Raw genomic sequence first — 14614 nt, forward strand, 5'->3', positions numbered from 1 at the left:
AGAATGTCTTTTTTTGTTCCATACAATGAAGTGGATGGGCTCCAATGTTGTTTAATTCCCAACATTCTTCAAAATCTTTATTTGTGTTCTGCAGAAGAAATGAATGCATAAGACAAACTGACCTATTAATTTAATACCCAAAAGGTTTCACTGATTTAAGAGAAAGTGACTCAGCTTTGTATGAACTACCACATGGGCACACACATACCTCAAGACTGCAGGGGGAAGATATCAGTGAAGGTAATGAGATAAAAGCACACATGCATCTGTTTGTGTTGGCCCTGGAGGTCTTTATCACTTATTTAGATGCTAAATTGCATGACTGAGTGAGCAGATGAAACTAAAGCTCATTAGAGTGTGTCTCTCTGAAGAGTGAGACGCAGGTTATATTAAAAACTGATGAGGTGGTTCAGAAGACACAGTCAGCATGGGCCATCAGCCCTTTCTATATGCAGATCTGCTTTTAGTCTCCATCTGTCTGCTTCACACACTTAAGTCGTGACGTAAAGGTCTGATTTGTGGCTCCTGCTTCTCTGTGTCAGTGCCCAGGGCTGGAATCACACACACACACACGTGCTCTCTCCCCACAGACGAACACTGTCAGGATTCATCTCTGTTGAGAGAGACACAGTGAGCTGGAGGGACGGGGCTGCAGAGGGAGAGAGAGGGATTTAATGCTATAGTTTAATCTGAGACCGTAAACAAGAACAGAAACACAAAGTACAGAATCACTGAATCTGACTACAAATGACTACAGAGATTGAATCTTACACAACAGTCTTCTACATCTGTTAAACACTTCTAAGATGAACAAATAAATGGACTATTCATCTTAAAGCTGCAGTCTGTAGATTTTCCTCTTTGTCGCAATCTCTGTTCGAAATCTGCAATTGCATTTATTCACGGAATTATCAACTTTACGTGGGTTGTGCCTCGGCACGGCACGACACGGATGAATCCAATGTTTTGATGAGAATGTCCGGCTGTCAGTCACCGCGCCGGTGTGGATACTGTCATTCGGAATCACAGATTCTACTTTTTGGAAGTTTGACCAACATAATCATTTTCACCGGAAAATGTCATCTGAACAAATAGCCTAAGTAACATCATGTCAAACCGTGCAAATTTTACTTTGTTCTCAAATTATTAATGTTAAAAATATCAGCATTGCGTGACTACATTTAATGTGTATCAGGGCTACCTAGTTTAGTACTCCATAACTGTATGAATTAAGTGAACAAGTGTGCTACTGTTACATAATTGAACCATTGAAAAGTCTTACGTGACCAGCAGAAAAAAAGCCATCTCTGCGTTAGTTTTGAACCCCTTCAAAACACAGAGTTCATGCCACCTTTCAAAAGCCCTTCCGATATTTATCCTTGTTTTCGCATGGGCCCGGTTGCAGTCTCTTTTTTTCTGTAGCCACTCCGAAGTCCGAAGTCTTTTGCATTTTACAACGGGTGAATCTCCAGTTGTCACTGGTGATTGTTGTTTGGACCTTTCTGATAAGTTTAATTATATCAAGTGCTGTGAGAAAAGGCTATAAATCTCCACTTCCAACATCCTCACACACAATATAGCCTACTAGTCGGGACACCTTCATTATGTGTACAGATGTGACGTAATGACGCAAAGACATTCTTGAATTTCCACCGGAAATCCACCAGTACCACTGGAATTAAAAACATCATTACAAGCTTACCTGTTTTGAATCGAGCTAAGGCAAGCAGATAATTTTGAACACTGGCTGGTTATGTACTTGCTCAAAAAAAATATTTTTGATAATTTTTAACCCAAAAAAGTTACAGACTGCAGCTTTAAAGTAACAGTTCAACAGTGACAGCTCCAAAATGAAATGGTTAGTTTTTAGAGTGTCATTGTATTAAAGCCAAAGTAAATTGTATGAACATATAATGAAATCCCCCCCCCCCCCTACACACACACACTTATATTTTGCATAATGGAAGTTTGTTATTTTCTGTGAATGTGCAAGACTTACAATTCATTAGCCACTATAGGTAAATAAGAAGAATAACAAAGTGCAGTAAAATAGTAAAACTATTTGCGCTACAAACCAGTGTCCCCGATATACTTAAAGCGAAATCGAAGGATGAACTGGTGTGACATCATTTCGAACAAAATCAGGCCAAAATGAAGTTTGTTTCAGGAGTTCAAAACAGCTTGCCAAAGCGAACTTTCTGGAAAAGTTGGTAAACACCTTCAAACTACCATTGGTCCATGGTGATTAAATAATAGGTAGGTGCACTCTGGGGCTCCGCTCTCTTTGACATGGAAATCTTCTCGGGTTCATTTCCTATATTGAGTCCGTCGAGACAGTTTCAGAAACACGGTTTGAAATCGCCTGTGTTTCTTACGTCACAAACTACCCTGTAACCAATCACATCAACGTGTGGGAGGCCTTTAGCATATCATTAACTATGCTAAGCTGGGAAGTCCAGTGGGTTGACCAGTTTATTTTTCAATTTTGGTGAATGATTCCTTTGATTTTATATAGTAGTTATTTTGTTAAGGTTGTTTTGTGATAACTGCATTCTTCTGTTTGTCCCTGGCAGGCCACCGTACCCTCTACATTGGGGTGCATGTACCTTTGGGTCGGAGATCACACAGACGGCATCGTCACCATGGACACCGTCACAGGAAGAGGTCACGGGAAAGAGACTCTGGAACCGAAGATGGCAGAGAATCACCTTCATACAGTAAGACTGACACTCTTGAAGGATAAATGAAAACTTGATTATGTCAAAAAGGACAGAAATAAGATATAAAAACTCTTGTTTCTCTCTAGCGGACACACCATCACAGCGTGTGCAGTTTCTGCTAGGAATGGAGGATGATGAGGAACACATTCCTCATGCTCTTTTCACCGAGCTGGACGAGATCTGCCTGAAAGAGGGAGAGGATGCAGAATGGAAAGAGACGGCAAGGTACGAATCCACACAAATTCATCAAGGTGCAGAAACATTCTTCTGAGATTTTGGTCCATATTGATATGATAGCAACATACAGTTGCTGCAGATTTGTCGGCTGGACATCCATGAGGGGAATCTCCCATTCCACCACATCCCAAAGGTGCTCTATTGGACTGAGATCTGGTGACTGTGGAGGTTGAGTATAGTGAACTCATTGTCATGACCAAGAAACCAGTTTGAGAGGCTTTGTTACTTGGAGCGTTATCCTGCTGGAAGTAGCCACCAGAAAATGGGTACAGAAATCGAGACTCATCAGACTAGGCAGTGTTTTTCCAGTCTTCTGTTGTCTAATTTTGGTGAGCCTATGTGAATTGTAGTCTCAGTTTCTTGTTCTTAGCTGACAGGAGGGATCTTCTGCGGCTGTAGCCCATCTGCTTCAAGGTTCAGAGATGATCTTCTGCAGACCTTGGTTGTGATTTGAATTTCTGTTGTCTTTCTATATCAGCTTGAACCAGTCTGGCCACTCTCCTCTGAACTCTGGCCTCAACAAGGCATTTTCGCCTAGAACTTCCACTCACTGGATATTTTCTCATTTTCGGCCCATAAAAATTATATTGTTAAAAATATAGTATAGGTTGTAACCCTAATTGAACTAGAACCTGAATTTATATTGAGCTACACAAAGACTTTGCTTATAATTTCAGAAGTCCAAAGTATGGGTCACAGAGGGTTTGATGACCTGCCAGAAACAAACAGTGGAGTGCGATTAAAAGTGTTTTAAATCAAGAGCAAACCTACTTAAGAGCAATATTTGCGGTTTAGAATAAGAGATTAGGAGAGGATTAGGCATGTATCCATTACAGCTAATGCAATACCAGTTTGTGGTACTGCAGCTAAATGAGAAAACTAATTTAATTGTCATTCTCATTCTCTCTTTTTTTCCTCCCACTCTTCCTCTTCTTCTCTCTCTTGTCCCTTATTTGTCTCTAGATGGCTGAAGTTTGAGGAGGATGTGGAGGATGGAGGGGAGAGGTGGAGTAAGCCATACGTGGCTACTCTTTCCCTTCATAGCCTGTTTGAGCTGCGGAGCTGCATCCTAAATGGCATTGTCATGCTGGACATGAGGGCCAACTCACTGGAGGAGATTGCAGGTACAGAGTCTGAAAACATTGCCCAAACCTGATCATCTAAAGGCCTTCCTCACGGATCTAAATCAATCAGCATTTTAATTATTAGGATTAGCTGTTTACTGATTTCAGTTTGCAATACAGGCCCATTTAACATTAGGGGCCCTATTTTAACAATCTGAAACGCAAGTATAAATTGCGAAACGCAAATAACTTTGTGGGCGGATCTCTTGTGCCCAACGCAAATCTAAAATGGGTTGGTCTGAAGTAGCTACATTACTGTTAGGTGTGGTTTGGGCGTAATATGAAATCAACCAATCAGAGCATCATCTCACATTCCCTTTAAGAGCAGGCATGCTTGTTCCATGGCGGATTGCTATTATAATGGCGGATTTGCCAGGCGCACGCCAGGAGCAGTTCACAGCCGAGGAGACCGACGTTCTCATCAGGGCTGTAAAAGACAGAGGAGTGACATTGTAAGGGGATGGGAGAAAACCACCCAAATTAGCTTCGGTTAAACAGGCGTATAATAATTTTGGTAAATGTGTAAGCTAGATTTGTGCCTATTTTTTCACATCTTCATGGACACCACAATGATTTCCCTCATGTGGGAGATTTGTAATTTGTAATTATGTATGGTTTGCAAAAATGGCAACTGCTGCGTCTGTGTGTAGATGAGAGAAGCAAAGTGTATGTGCGTTGTGCACACGCAACCAAGCATGCGCCCTTAAAATAGCATCTGAACGCGCCACTGACTTCAGACTAGGTTTTTCCTGGTCTGTGGCAGAATTGTTTTCTGGAACTGCAAAATAGCACCAGGGAACGTTTGCGCCAGAACACGCCTCCTCTATTCGCTGAACCGCCCCCGGGAGTGCAAGTTCATTCCCTAATTTACTGACGTGCGTCTGTCGAGGGAAAAGTCCGCTGTGCGTCGGGTGCAAAATAGGAATGATGCATGTGTCGTTGTACAAAGTCAATTGCGCTGTGTGCAAGATAGGGCCCTTAGTGTCCCACTTAACATACTGTACATCCTAAATTATATTCAAGATTAGATTAGTGCATCCCAAATGATAGTACATTGAAAATATTGTATTGATTTCAGTTTGCTATACACACCCATTTAACATTTAGTGTCCTACTTAACATACTGCACATCCTAAATTATATTCAAGATTAGATTAGTGCATCCCAAATGATAGTACATTATTGTGCTACAGTTGCTTGTTGATATCCTTTTTAGAGTGGAGTTTTGAGATCTTTGCATGTCTTTCAGCTAATATGCTAATGCGTGCCACAATTATTGGCACCCCTTCATTTAATACTTTGTGTGACCTCCCTTTGCCAAGATAAGGTTGATGAACATATGGCAAGGGATCTGAAACCATTTCTCCATATTCCTCCTGAGACCTCTGAATCTCCAGATCCTTCAGATTCAAAGATCCATGCTTGTGGACTTTTTTCTTTAGCTCATCCCACAGGTTTTTTATGGGTCAGGGGACTGCTGTGTCCATGGCAAAACCTTCATTCTGTGGTCAATGAGCTATTCTGTTGTTTTTTTTGTGTTGTGCTTTTAATCATTGTCATGCTGGAAGATCAAACCATGGCCCAGTTTATAGCATTAAAGATCCACCACCATACTTCCCAGTGGGGATGAGGTGCTTTTCTACATGGATATGTTTCTGTCAATGCCAAACCCACTTTGGGTGTTTTTCCAAAAAGCTTTATTTTGATCTCATCTGACCATAAAACCCAGTCTCACTGAAAGTTCCAGTAGCGCCTGACAAAAACTGTAGGTGTATGCAATTGCTGTCTGATGTCACCAAATGATTTTTTATTGCAACATTCCCAAACAAGTTGTGAATATATTGGTGAGGTCTGATCATAGTTTTGGAGACTTTCTGACCCCAAGGCCCAACTAGCATCTGCAATTCTCCGACTTCGATCCTTACAGTTTGTTTGGCGACTCAAACATCCCACTCAGTGCGTGTAAGGCCAATATAGACACACATCCTCTTCTAGGTAGATTGTTACAATCTCCAGTTGATTTAAACTTCTTAATTATTGCCCAGATAGTGGAAATGAGTATTCAAACAATTACACTATTATCTTATAATCATTTCATGATTTGTGCAGGTAATCAACAACCTTTTGTCACACATCATTACTGTATTCTCAGGTCTTTCCCATATGGATGACAATAGGAATTTGGCCTGTGTGTATTTAGAGCACAATGAAACAGCATGACTTATCACTTAAGTGTTCATGATCACTAAGGGGAACTTAGAAACATACCATATGAATTAATATGCACTTCAGTTTCAGGTCTTTCCCTAACCCTTTCCATTACATGGCTTGGGACTTACACACATTTCCTTGCTAAAGTGTTAATTAAAAAAAAAAAAAAAAATTCTTACTAACCCCCAAACTTTTGAATGGTCATCTAAATTCTACTGAAATGGTTTTATTTATTTTCTTCTTTTTTAAAGATATGGTTTTGGACCAGCACGAGACGTCAGGTTTATTGGGAGAGGAGGTGAGGAAGAAGGTCCGAAATGCTCTCCTTAAACAGCACCACCATCAGAACCAGAAGAAACTGGCTAACCGGATTCCCATCGTACGCTCTTTCGCAGATATCGGCAGAAAGCAGTCCGAACCACACTCCATGGATAAGAATGGTACTGCTCCACACGCTCCAGCAGACGCATTGTTCTACATTTGCCATGCATGTGTCTTATCATTCTTTTTTAATGGTGTGTCTGTCTGTGTTTCCCAGTTATCTTCATGACCAATTCGCTCCCCAGTCCCCGCTCCTCTCTCTGGTCTAGGTTCAGTCGCAGTGTGAGAAACAGACAGGTGCTCTTATGTAAAGCCTGGTCCATTAGGTATCCCAAGTGTGTGTCAGCTCCCCAGAAACCCCACACATGCTCTTCTGCCCCCCCTGCCCCAGACAACCCCCTCATCCGACTCAAAAAATGCTTCATCCCCTTCAGCAAACGATTAAGCCAGCCTTCCGGCTACCATGCCATCCCCATCATCGACCCTGAGGAAGAGCCACTATCAGGCAATATGATCATAGATACGCTTGTAATCTAAAGGTGCAGTCACATTAGTGAAATTTCAGCAATATTCTGCGACCAAAAACAGTCCATTGTCGATAGTGTGGTGCCGCTCACACAGAAATCACATTCAAACCAAGCAGTTTTCCATGCAGTGAATTTGTTTGACCAACTTGAACCCAAAGCGAAATCCGCATGCAGAAATCGCCCTCTTGCCCTTTTGCCTCATGCGAAATTTCTGATCATGTGAATTCCTATTGAAATAACTGGATTTGGCTTGCAGAAATTGTGGAAATTAATTAATGTGACCACATCTTAACGCATAGATATGGAATATATAGATACCGTAATCAGGTGATCCCATGTCAGTTCATTTGCATGTTTATGGGTGAATCTTGGCCTTTCCAATGTGGTGGATATGCAAATGTTTCATGGTAATTAGCAATAGTTGATAGAGTACAGAGTTATTAAGGGTGTGTTCATACTTGTATTTCAGTTCTCTTGGTTATTCCAAACCCCCAAAAAAGGAGATAGGCTACATTTACAATAGTCCTGGTTCACTTTGCATTCAAAAGTGAATAACATTCATTTTTATGACGTGTGCTTTGCATAACAATGCTGTGTGCTGGGCTAAAGCGCTTGTTGTTAGTGCTTACTATTTTTATTTTTTTTTACCAGCTGAGAAGTCACAAAGAGCTTATAAAATGTGTAAATTAATCAAAACAGCGGAAGGAATTCCTCTGTTACATATACAAATGAAGATCTGCTGTAAGGAGATGGCAGTTCCGACTCCTGTGCCAAACTGTAATGGGCAACATATCTCTAATGCTGAGAAGAACCAGGTATCCTTGAGCATTCTGTTCTTTTTAGGGTTGCATCGTGTGACATCACATCCTGTTTTGGGTTTGTTTAGAAGTCTTTGTTTCGTATTAATATTATATTTCATCCTAACTACACCAGAGTTTGTTTAAGAGCAGATCGAGAATCCTTTGTCTCAGTCCACTTGTTTGGTACGCTCCAAAGTTCGAATTGGAGCGTTCAAACTTATTCACCTGAACAGCACTAACAGAGCAACACCAGAGTTTTAATCGAACCAAACCTGTCAAGTGTGAACACACCCTTAATAGTGCAGCAGATTAATGGCATATTTCAAGAGAATCGTTCAAATTGGTATAAAAGCATGAAATTTGGCACAGATACTCTCTAAGGGTCACTTTTTGGGAAAAAGGCGTTGGCCACCCAAAAATTCAAAATGGCGGCCATTTTTTCAAGATGGCCACTATTTCTGTCAAATGCTCATTATGTCAATTGTTCAAACAGTGATGTAGGCATAACATTTTGTGAAAATACTCTCTTCAGAATGTTTTTTTGGAAAACGGTGCTTGTCCCTCAAAAATTCAAGATGGCTACCATTTTTCAAGATGGCCGCCATTTCTCTTCAATCCTTACATCTTTTTTTCAAATGGTGATGCTATCATGAAATTTGGTACAAATATTCTTCAAGGAACATTATCATGGAAAAAGGTGTGTGCAGCTCAAATTCAAGATGGCGACCATTTTCAAGATGGCCACCATTTCTGTCAGAGCTCAATTTAATGTGTTAAGGAAGGTTTTGTTTAATAGAGTGAACGTCATTACACAACCAGGGCACACTGGTGACTTCACTGCTGTGGAACTCACCATTTGAACACTTGAAATAATTAATATTTGACAGGAACGGTGGCCATCTTTAAAAATGGCGGCCATCTTGAATTTTTGAGGGACAAGCATCTTTTTCTATTAACATGTCCTTTAGAGAGTATTTGAATAAAATTTTATGCTTGGATCACTGTTTGAATAATTGATATAATAAGCATTGAATAGCAATGGCGGCCATTTTGAAAAATGGCCGCCATATTGAATTTTTAACTGGCCAACGCCTTTTTCCAAAATAGTGGCCCTTAGAGAGTATCTGTGCCAAATTTCATGCTTCTATACCAAAGTGAACGATTTTTTTACTAATCTGCTGCACTATAAGTATTCCATATTCTCTAATCAACAACACACTTAGCGTTAGCGTAGCATTTAACCACTTAAATTTGCATTTAACCACATATGAAGTAGTTTTTAGAGTACCGCAATTTGTAGTTGACTATTAGAAATCCAACCTCATCTAATTGTTTCTTCACTGCTTCTTGATTCAGGTTTTAAATTTGATTTAGATTTAGACAATGCTAGGAGGTTTGTAACTGACTTCCTTAATCTGTTTCTTACAAATATTTTTAAACAGGTAAGTGTACATAGGTCTTAATCTCTCTATGACCTTAACATTACTGTCTTTCTTCTAAACAATCTAATCTGTTTTTATATGTTAGTCTGTTACATATTTCCTCTGTTTTGTTTGTTTGCTGCACTGCTTCCAGGTCAGATGGTGTCTCCTCAGGCTCAGCCCACCACTACAGAGGGACGTGGGGATGGCAGTCGTGAGAACAGTGCTGTTGACTTCAGCAAAGTAAGAATCACATTTCAGACAGTTTTAAATCTTACTCCAGAACTTAAATATACAAATATACACTACCATTCAAAAGTTTGGTGTGAGTAAGTTTTTTTTTAAAGGAATTGTTCAGCAAGGATTCATTAAATTGATCAATAGTTACAGTAAAGACTTTTACATGGTTACAAAAGTTTTCTATTTCAAATAAATGCTGTTATTTCAAACATTCTTATTATCAAAAAATCATGGTTTCCACAAAAAAATATTTTGCAGCTGTTTTCAACATTGATAATAAGAAGTGTTTCTTGAGCACCAAATCATCATATTATAATTTCTGAAGCATCTGACATTTAAGACTGGAGGAATGGCTGTTGAAAATTCAGCTTTGCCATCACAAGAATAAATTACATTTGAAAATAAATGAAATTAGAAGACAGTTATTTTAAATTGTAATAATATTCTCAATATTACTGTTTTTACTGTATGTTTTATCAATAAATGTAGCGTTGATGAGCATAAGCATTCTTTCAAAAAATCAGACTTTTGATTGGTAGTGCAACAAATAAATGTAATTACATCATTTAAATAATGATAACTAAAAAGGTAGATAGATTTAGGGGCAACACTGTGCTTTATAAGCATGCTTTATCAACAGATAAAGGTTCATACCAACAATTTTAATACCATGATAGTGTCAGTGTTGATGATTTAAAAAAAGTTAAGTTAAAAAAGGAAGCATGTTTTTGTGTCTGCAGATAGACCTCCACTTCATGAAGAAAATCCCACCGGGGGCTGAGGCATCCAACATCCTGGTGGGTGAGCTAGAGTTTCTGGAGAAACCTGTGGTGGCCTTCATCCGTCTGTCTCCCGCTGTGCTGCTCAACGGCCTGGCAGAGGTTCCCATCACCACCAGGTAAGAGCAGAGTGATCTGTGCAAAAAACACAAAAAATGTCTCAATCATTCAAGTTGATTTTGCAGAGCGGTGTGCCTCAGAGTTCACTCCTAAGCCCTATGTCGTTGTGCAGGTTTCTCTTCATTCTGCTGGGGCCGATGGGGAAAGGGCCTCAGTACCACGAGATTGGCCGTTCCATCGCCACCCTCATGACAGACGAGGTTAGTGTTATAGGCAATAACTAATTACTGTTTATTTCTCTTCATGATGATATACTATAGGCAACTGGCTATTAATGTATGTGTGCTAATTTCACGTGAACGTCTCTTTTTCAGGTGTTTCATGATGTGGCTTATAAAGCAAAGGATCGTTCTGACCTTGTGGCAGGAATCGATGAGTTTTTGGACCAGGTGACTGTGCTGCCCCCAGGCGAGTGGGATCCCACCATCAGAATAGAGCCGCCCAAAAACGTGCCCTCACAGGTAACCCAGTTCTCAAACTCCATGCGCTAATTGCGCTAATAAAGGCACTAATAACACAGATCTGATACTGGAATTAGTGATGCCCTGAAATTTCAACAACTGAAAATATTCAAGCCAAAAATTAATTTTCGGTTTTGGCCAAAAGTTTTGGAGTGCCAAAATTATTGGGAAGAATCCCAATTCAGTGCGGAATATGTGTGAACCGATGATTCTTTTCTTCTTTACTAATTGTTATAGTACAAAATAAACATGAATGAACGTCAGAGGTTATGTTGAAAGATACCTACTGAAATGTATCATCATGTCTCATGTAATCATGTCACATAAAGCTACTGTAGTTAGCCATAGCAGTTAGTCAACTCTAGAGAGAAGCATTTTGCTAAATATATGTAATATATTGCATATTCATTATATTTTTACTTTACATTTTTGTATTGTATGTTTTAATAAAACTCATGAAAACAAGTTTTTATTACAGCCACTGTTTAAATGTTTATATTTCAATAAATAATTGGAGTAGAAACATAATCTTAACTTTAAAAGTTGATATAAAACTGCCTTGTGTGAAATTTAAATGTTAATATCGAACTTAGTTTTGAATTGAGTGTTGATTATTAAATACATTTAATTACTTAAAGGTGCTGTATGTAGTTTTTAGCGGCCTCTAGCGGTGATGTTAAGTTTACAAGCCAATAAGTTTTATCTGTGACCTTGTGACAAATAAGTTTACAAGCGCGTGCTCTTACGCGTGCTCGAATTTATGAGCGAGCACTGTGGGTACCGGCCAGACTGAGACGCAACCGGACGTAACACACAAAGCATCCCACAACATGCTGGAAACTCAGGTAAACTCCCACTGCAACGTTACAATAATAGGCTACTTTTATCAGCTTGACGTTGAACTAATGCTCCATGCTCGTACCATGATAAGTATGGACCCTATCAACCGTGCCGAATTCTGTCACTGCAAGCACTACTTCACATTTTCTTCAGGAAATGTACATTCTAGGTTTGTAGATAAGGTTTCTCCATGATTCAAATGCCCTGCCGATGTTGAGCCATGTTTTCTCACCCGAAGTTCATGCGATTCACATCTGGCCTTACGAGCTTCAGCAGAAAAAACTTTTTTTTGTTTTGTTTTTTATCAATATGTGGAGTTTGTGTTGGAGTCTGTGTTTTGCTGGGCGCAGGTCGTTTCTTAGTGTTATCAGACATGTCATAAGTTGCATAAGTCATAAGTCCATGTCATAAGTTGCAGTGTCGTCGCTGTTGAGTGCAAAGTCAGTTGGCTAGACGAGGCGAGAGGCTCGGGAGCGCGCATGCAGGTGACGTCACTGGCGGTAAATCCGACCTGGGACCTTAACATAAAAATAAGAATACTTGCTTTCAGAGGTAATAGCAAAACCCGCAAAGTGGATAATTTTAATGTGAGATTACAGCCCCTTCACACACAGGCAATAAAAAAAGGATTCGTTTTGGTAGAAAAGCTACAATACAGCACCTTTAATTGATTATTAAATAAAAGTTATTTTCAGTTTTAAGCTGAATGAAAACTTTAATTTCGGTTTCGGTAACAATTTCATTTCAGTGTATCACTAGCTGGAATAGTTCATATTCTTATCTCCAGTCTGAAATCAGTGGTAATGTCGGTTTATGTCTAAATCTGGCAGGAGAAGCGGAAGGTTCCTCCTCTGGCCAATGGAGGGGCTGATCTGGGGGAGAATCAGGAGCACGGAGGCCACGGAGGACCAGAGCTAGAGCGCACAGGGAGGTGAGTAATCTGTGAATATGTACTGTCCATACCTTTTTGTGTTCATAAATTCTGTCAATGTCTGAGACAGACCCAGATCCCAGGTGATGTCTTTTAATTATATCTACAGGTTATTTGGTGGCTTATTTCTGGACATCAAGCGTAAGGCTCCTCACTACCTGTCAGATTACACAGATGCCATAAGTTTGCAGTGTCTCGCCTCCTTCCTCTTCCTGTACTGCGCCTGCATGTCTCCTGTGATCACCTTCGGAGGTCTCCTGGGAGAAGCTACAGAAGGACGCATAGTAAGAACACATAAGTGAAATTATATCATGTACTGTATATCGATGAATTATGCTGTGACCGATGATATATTCTTCCCATTTCTCTCATAGAGTGCGATAGAGTCTCTTTTTGGAGCATCTATGACGGGTATAGCGTACTCTTTGTTTGCTGGGCAGCCCCTCACTATCCTGGGCAGCACAGGACCTGTCTTGGTCTTTGAGAAAATCCTCTTCAAATTTTGCAAGTGAGTCTCCTTAGGTTCATTTGCAATAAGCATTTAAAAGTATTTTAATGTCTGATTAATGGAGGAATTATTAATAATCTATCTAATCTATCTTTGTCCTACAATAAATGAGCATTTTTGAAAGTATAAATTGATTCAAGTCAATTAAATTTTTATCTGTGTCTTTCTCCCCAGAGAGTATGGGTTGTCCTACCTCTCCTTACGCGTGTGTATCGGTCTGTGGACGGCCTTTTTCTGTCTTTTGCTGGTTGCCACAGACGCCAGCTCTCTGGTGTGTTACATTACACGATTCACAGAGGAAGCCTTCGCTTCCCTCATCTGCATCATCTTTATCTACGAAGCTCTGGAGAAACTTATTCATCTGGGAGAGACATACCCTTTCAACATGCACAACAACCTCAACCAGCTCACTAAGTACTCGTGAGTACTGACACACACTGACACACATATCATTCTTCCTAAAGTTCACAGCTATAATTCAGCTGTACATGTTGATATCAATGTGAATTATGATGTATTTGTGTGTGTTTATCAGGTGTGTGTGCACAATGCCTAGAGAGCCCAGTAATGCCACACTGAATTACTGGGAGAAAAAAAACATCACTGCATCTGAGATTGACTGGTTAGGCCTAGATGTCAAGGTGAGTGTGACTATTGGTGCATTCAAGTCTTCCTGGGAAGTTCGTTTACGAGTTGTGAAGTCGTAATTACCATAGATATCATATAAAGGCTAGATGGCTCAAGGCGGAGTCACTTCCGGCATCACCGGCGGCCATCTTAGGACAGGGCTCTGTGAATTAAGGTGAGTGAGCAGCACGCACACAAATCCTCTTATCTCGCTGAAATCTGGACGGATTTACAAACGGTTTGGTTTCTTACAAACGTTATTAACGTGGCTATAATTCTGAATGCTTAAACATTTTGAACATAATTATTCATATGTATGCAGTATAATAGCTACATCTCTGACGTTTATAACAAACCAAACCGTTTGAAAATCGGTAGAAAATTGAGCAAGTTATGGTTATTTAAAAGTACATGCACCATGTTATGAGTGAGCGAGCACCCTGTCGTAAGATGGCCGCCGTGTGCGGATGTCGAGCTCCATTGGCCAGCAGCGCGGACGAGCCATCTAGCCTTTATATGATATCTATGGTAATTACAACGTCAGGTCCGTTTAAGTCAGGAGCGGAAAATATTCAGCAAGATTTTTTTAATTCTACTTCTGCAAAATGACGAATTAAGAATGGGAATCAGGTGTTTTTGATTTTTTATGTTTTTATACAATTTGCAAAGGTAAATTGAATCGTAATATGTCCTATCATAACTGTCCAATACTATTGCATTGTGTACATGCGACTAGTTTTATTGTAA

At 39.9% G+C, this 14614-nt stretch overlaps 1 protein-coding gene across 4 annotated transcripts in view; it reads left to right on the forward strand.

Moving 5' to 3' along the window:
- Positions 1-14614, forward strand: part of slc4a10a (solute carrier family 4 member 10a) — a 58538-nt gene that overhangs the window by 30815 nt on the left and 13109 nt on the right. For 2 of the 4 annotated variants that reach the window (XM_081358179.1, XM_081358180.1), the window contains exons 4-17: positions 2574-2717; positions 2807-2945; positions 3921-4081; positions 6544-6732; positions 6831-7118; positions 9516-9604; positions 10342-10499; positions 10613-10700; positions 10815-10961; positions 12632-12732; positions 12842-13016; positions 13107-13240; positions 13415-13660; positions 13776-13881. In XM_081358179.1, coding sequence (XP_081214305.1) covers positions 2574-2717; positions 2807-2945; positions 3921-4081; positions 6544-6732; positions 6831-7118; positions 9516-9604; positions 10342-10499; positions 10613-10700; positions 10815-10961; positions 12632-12732; positions 12842-13016; positions 13107-13240; positions 13415-13660; positions 13776-13881 — 2165 coding nt within the window. The remainder of the gene's footprint in view (positions 1-2573; positions 2718-2806; positions 2946-3920; positions 4082-6543; positions 6733-6830; positions 7119-9515; positions 9605-10341; positions 10500-10612; positions 10701-10814; positions 10962-12631; positions 12733-12841; positions 13017-13106; positions 13241-13414; positions 13661-13775; positions 13882-14614) is intronic. The other 2 variants (XM_081358181.1, XM_081358182.1) reach the window with 1 other exon arrangement.

This window comes from Scardinius erythrophthalmus, assembly GCF_964197995.2.
Source record: "Scardinius erythrophthalmus genome assembly, chromosome: 25".
NCBI classification, from domain to species: Eukaryota; Metazoa; Chordata; class Actinopteri; order Cypriniformes; family Leuciscidae; genus Scardinius; species Scardinius erythrophthalmus.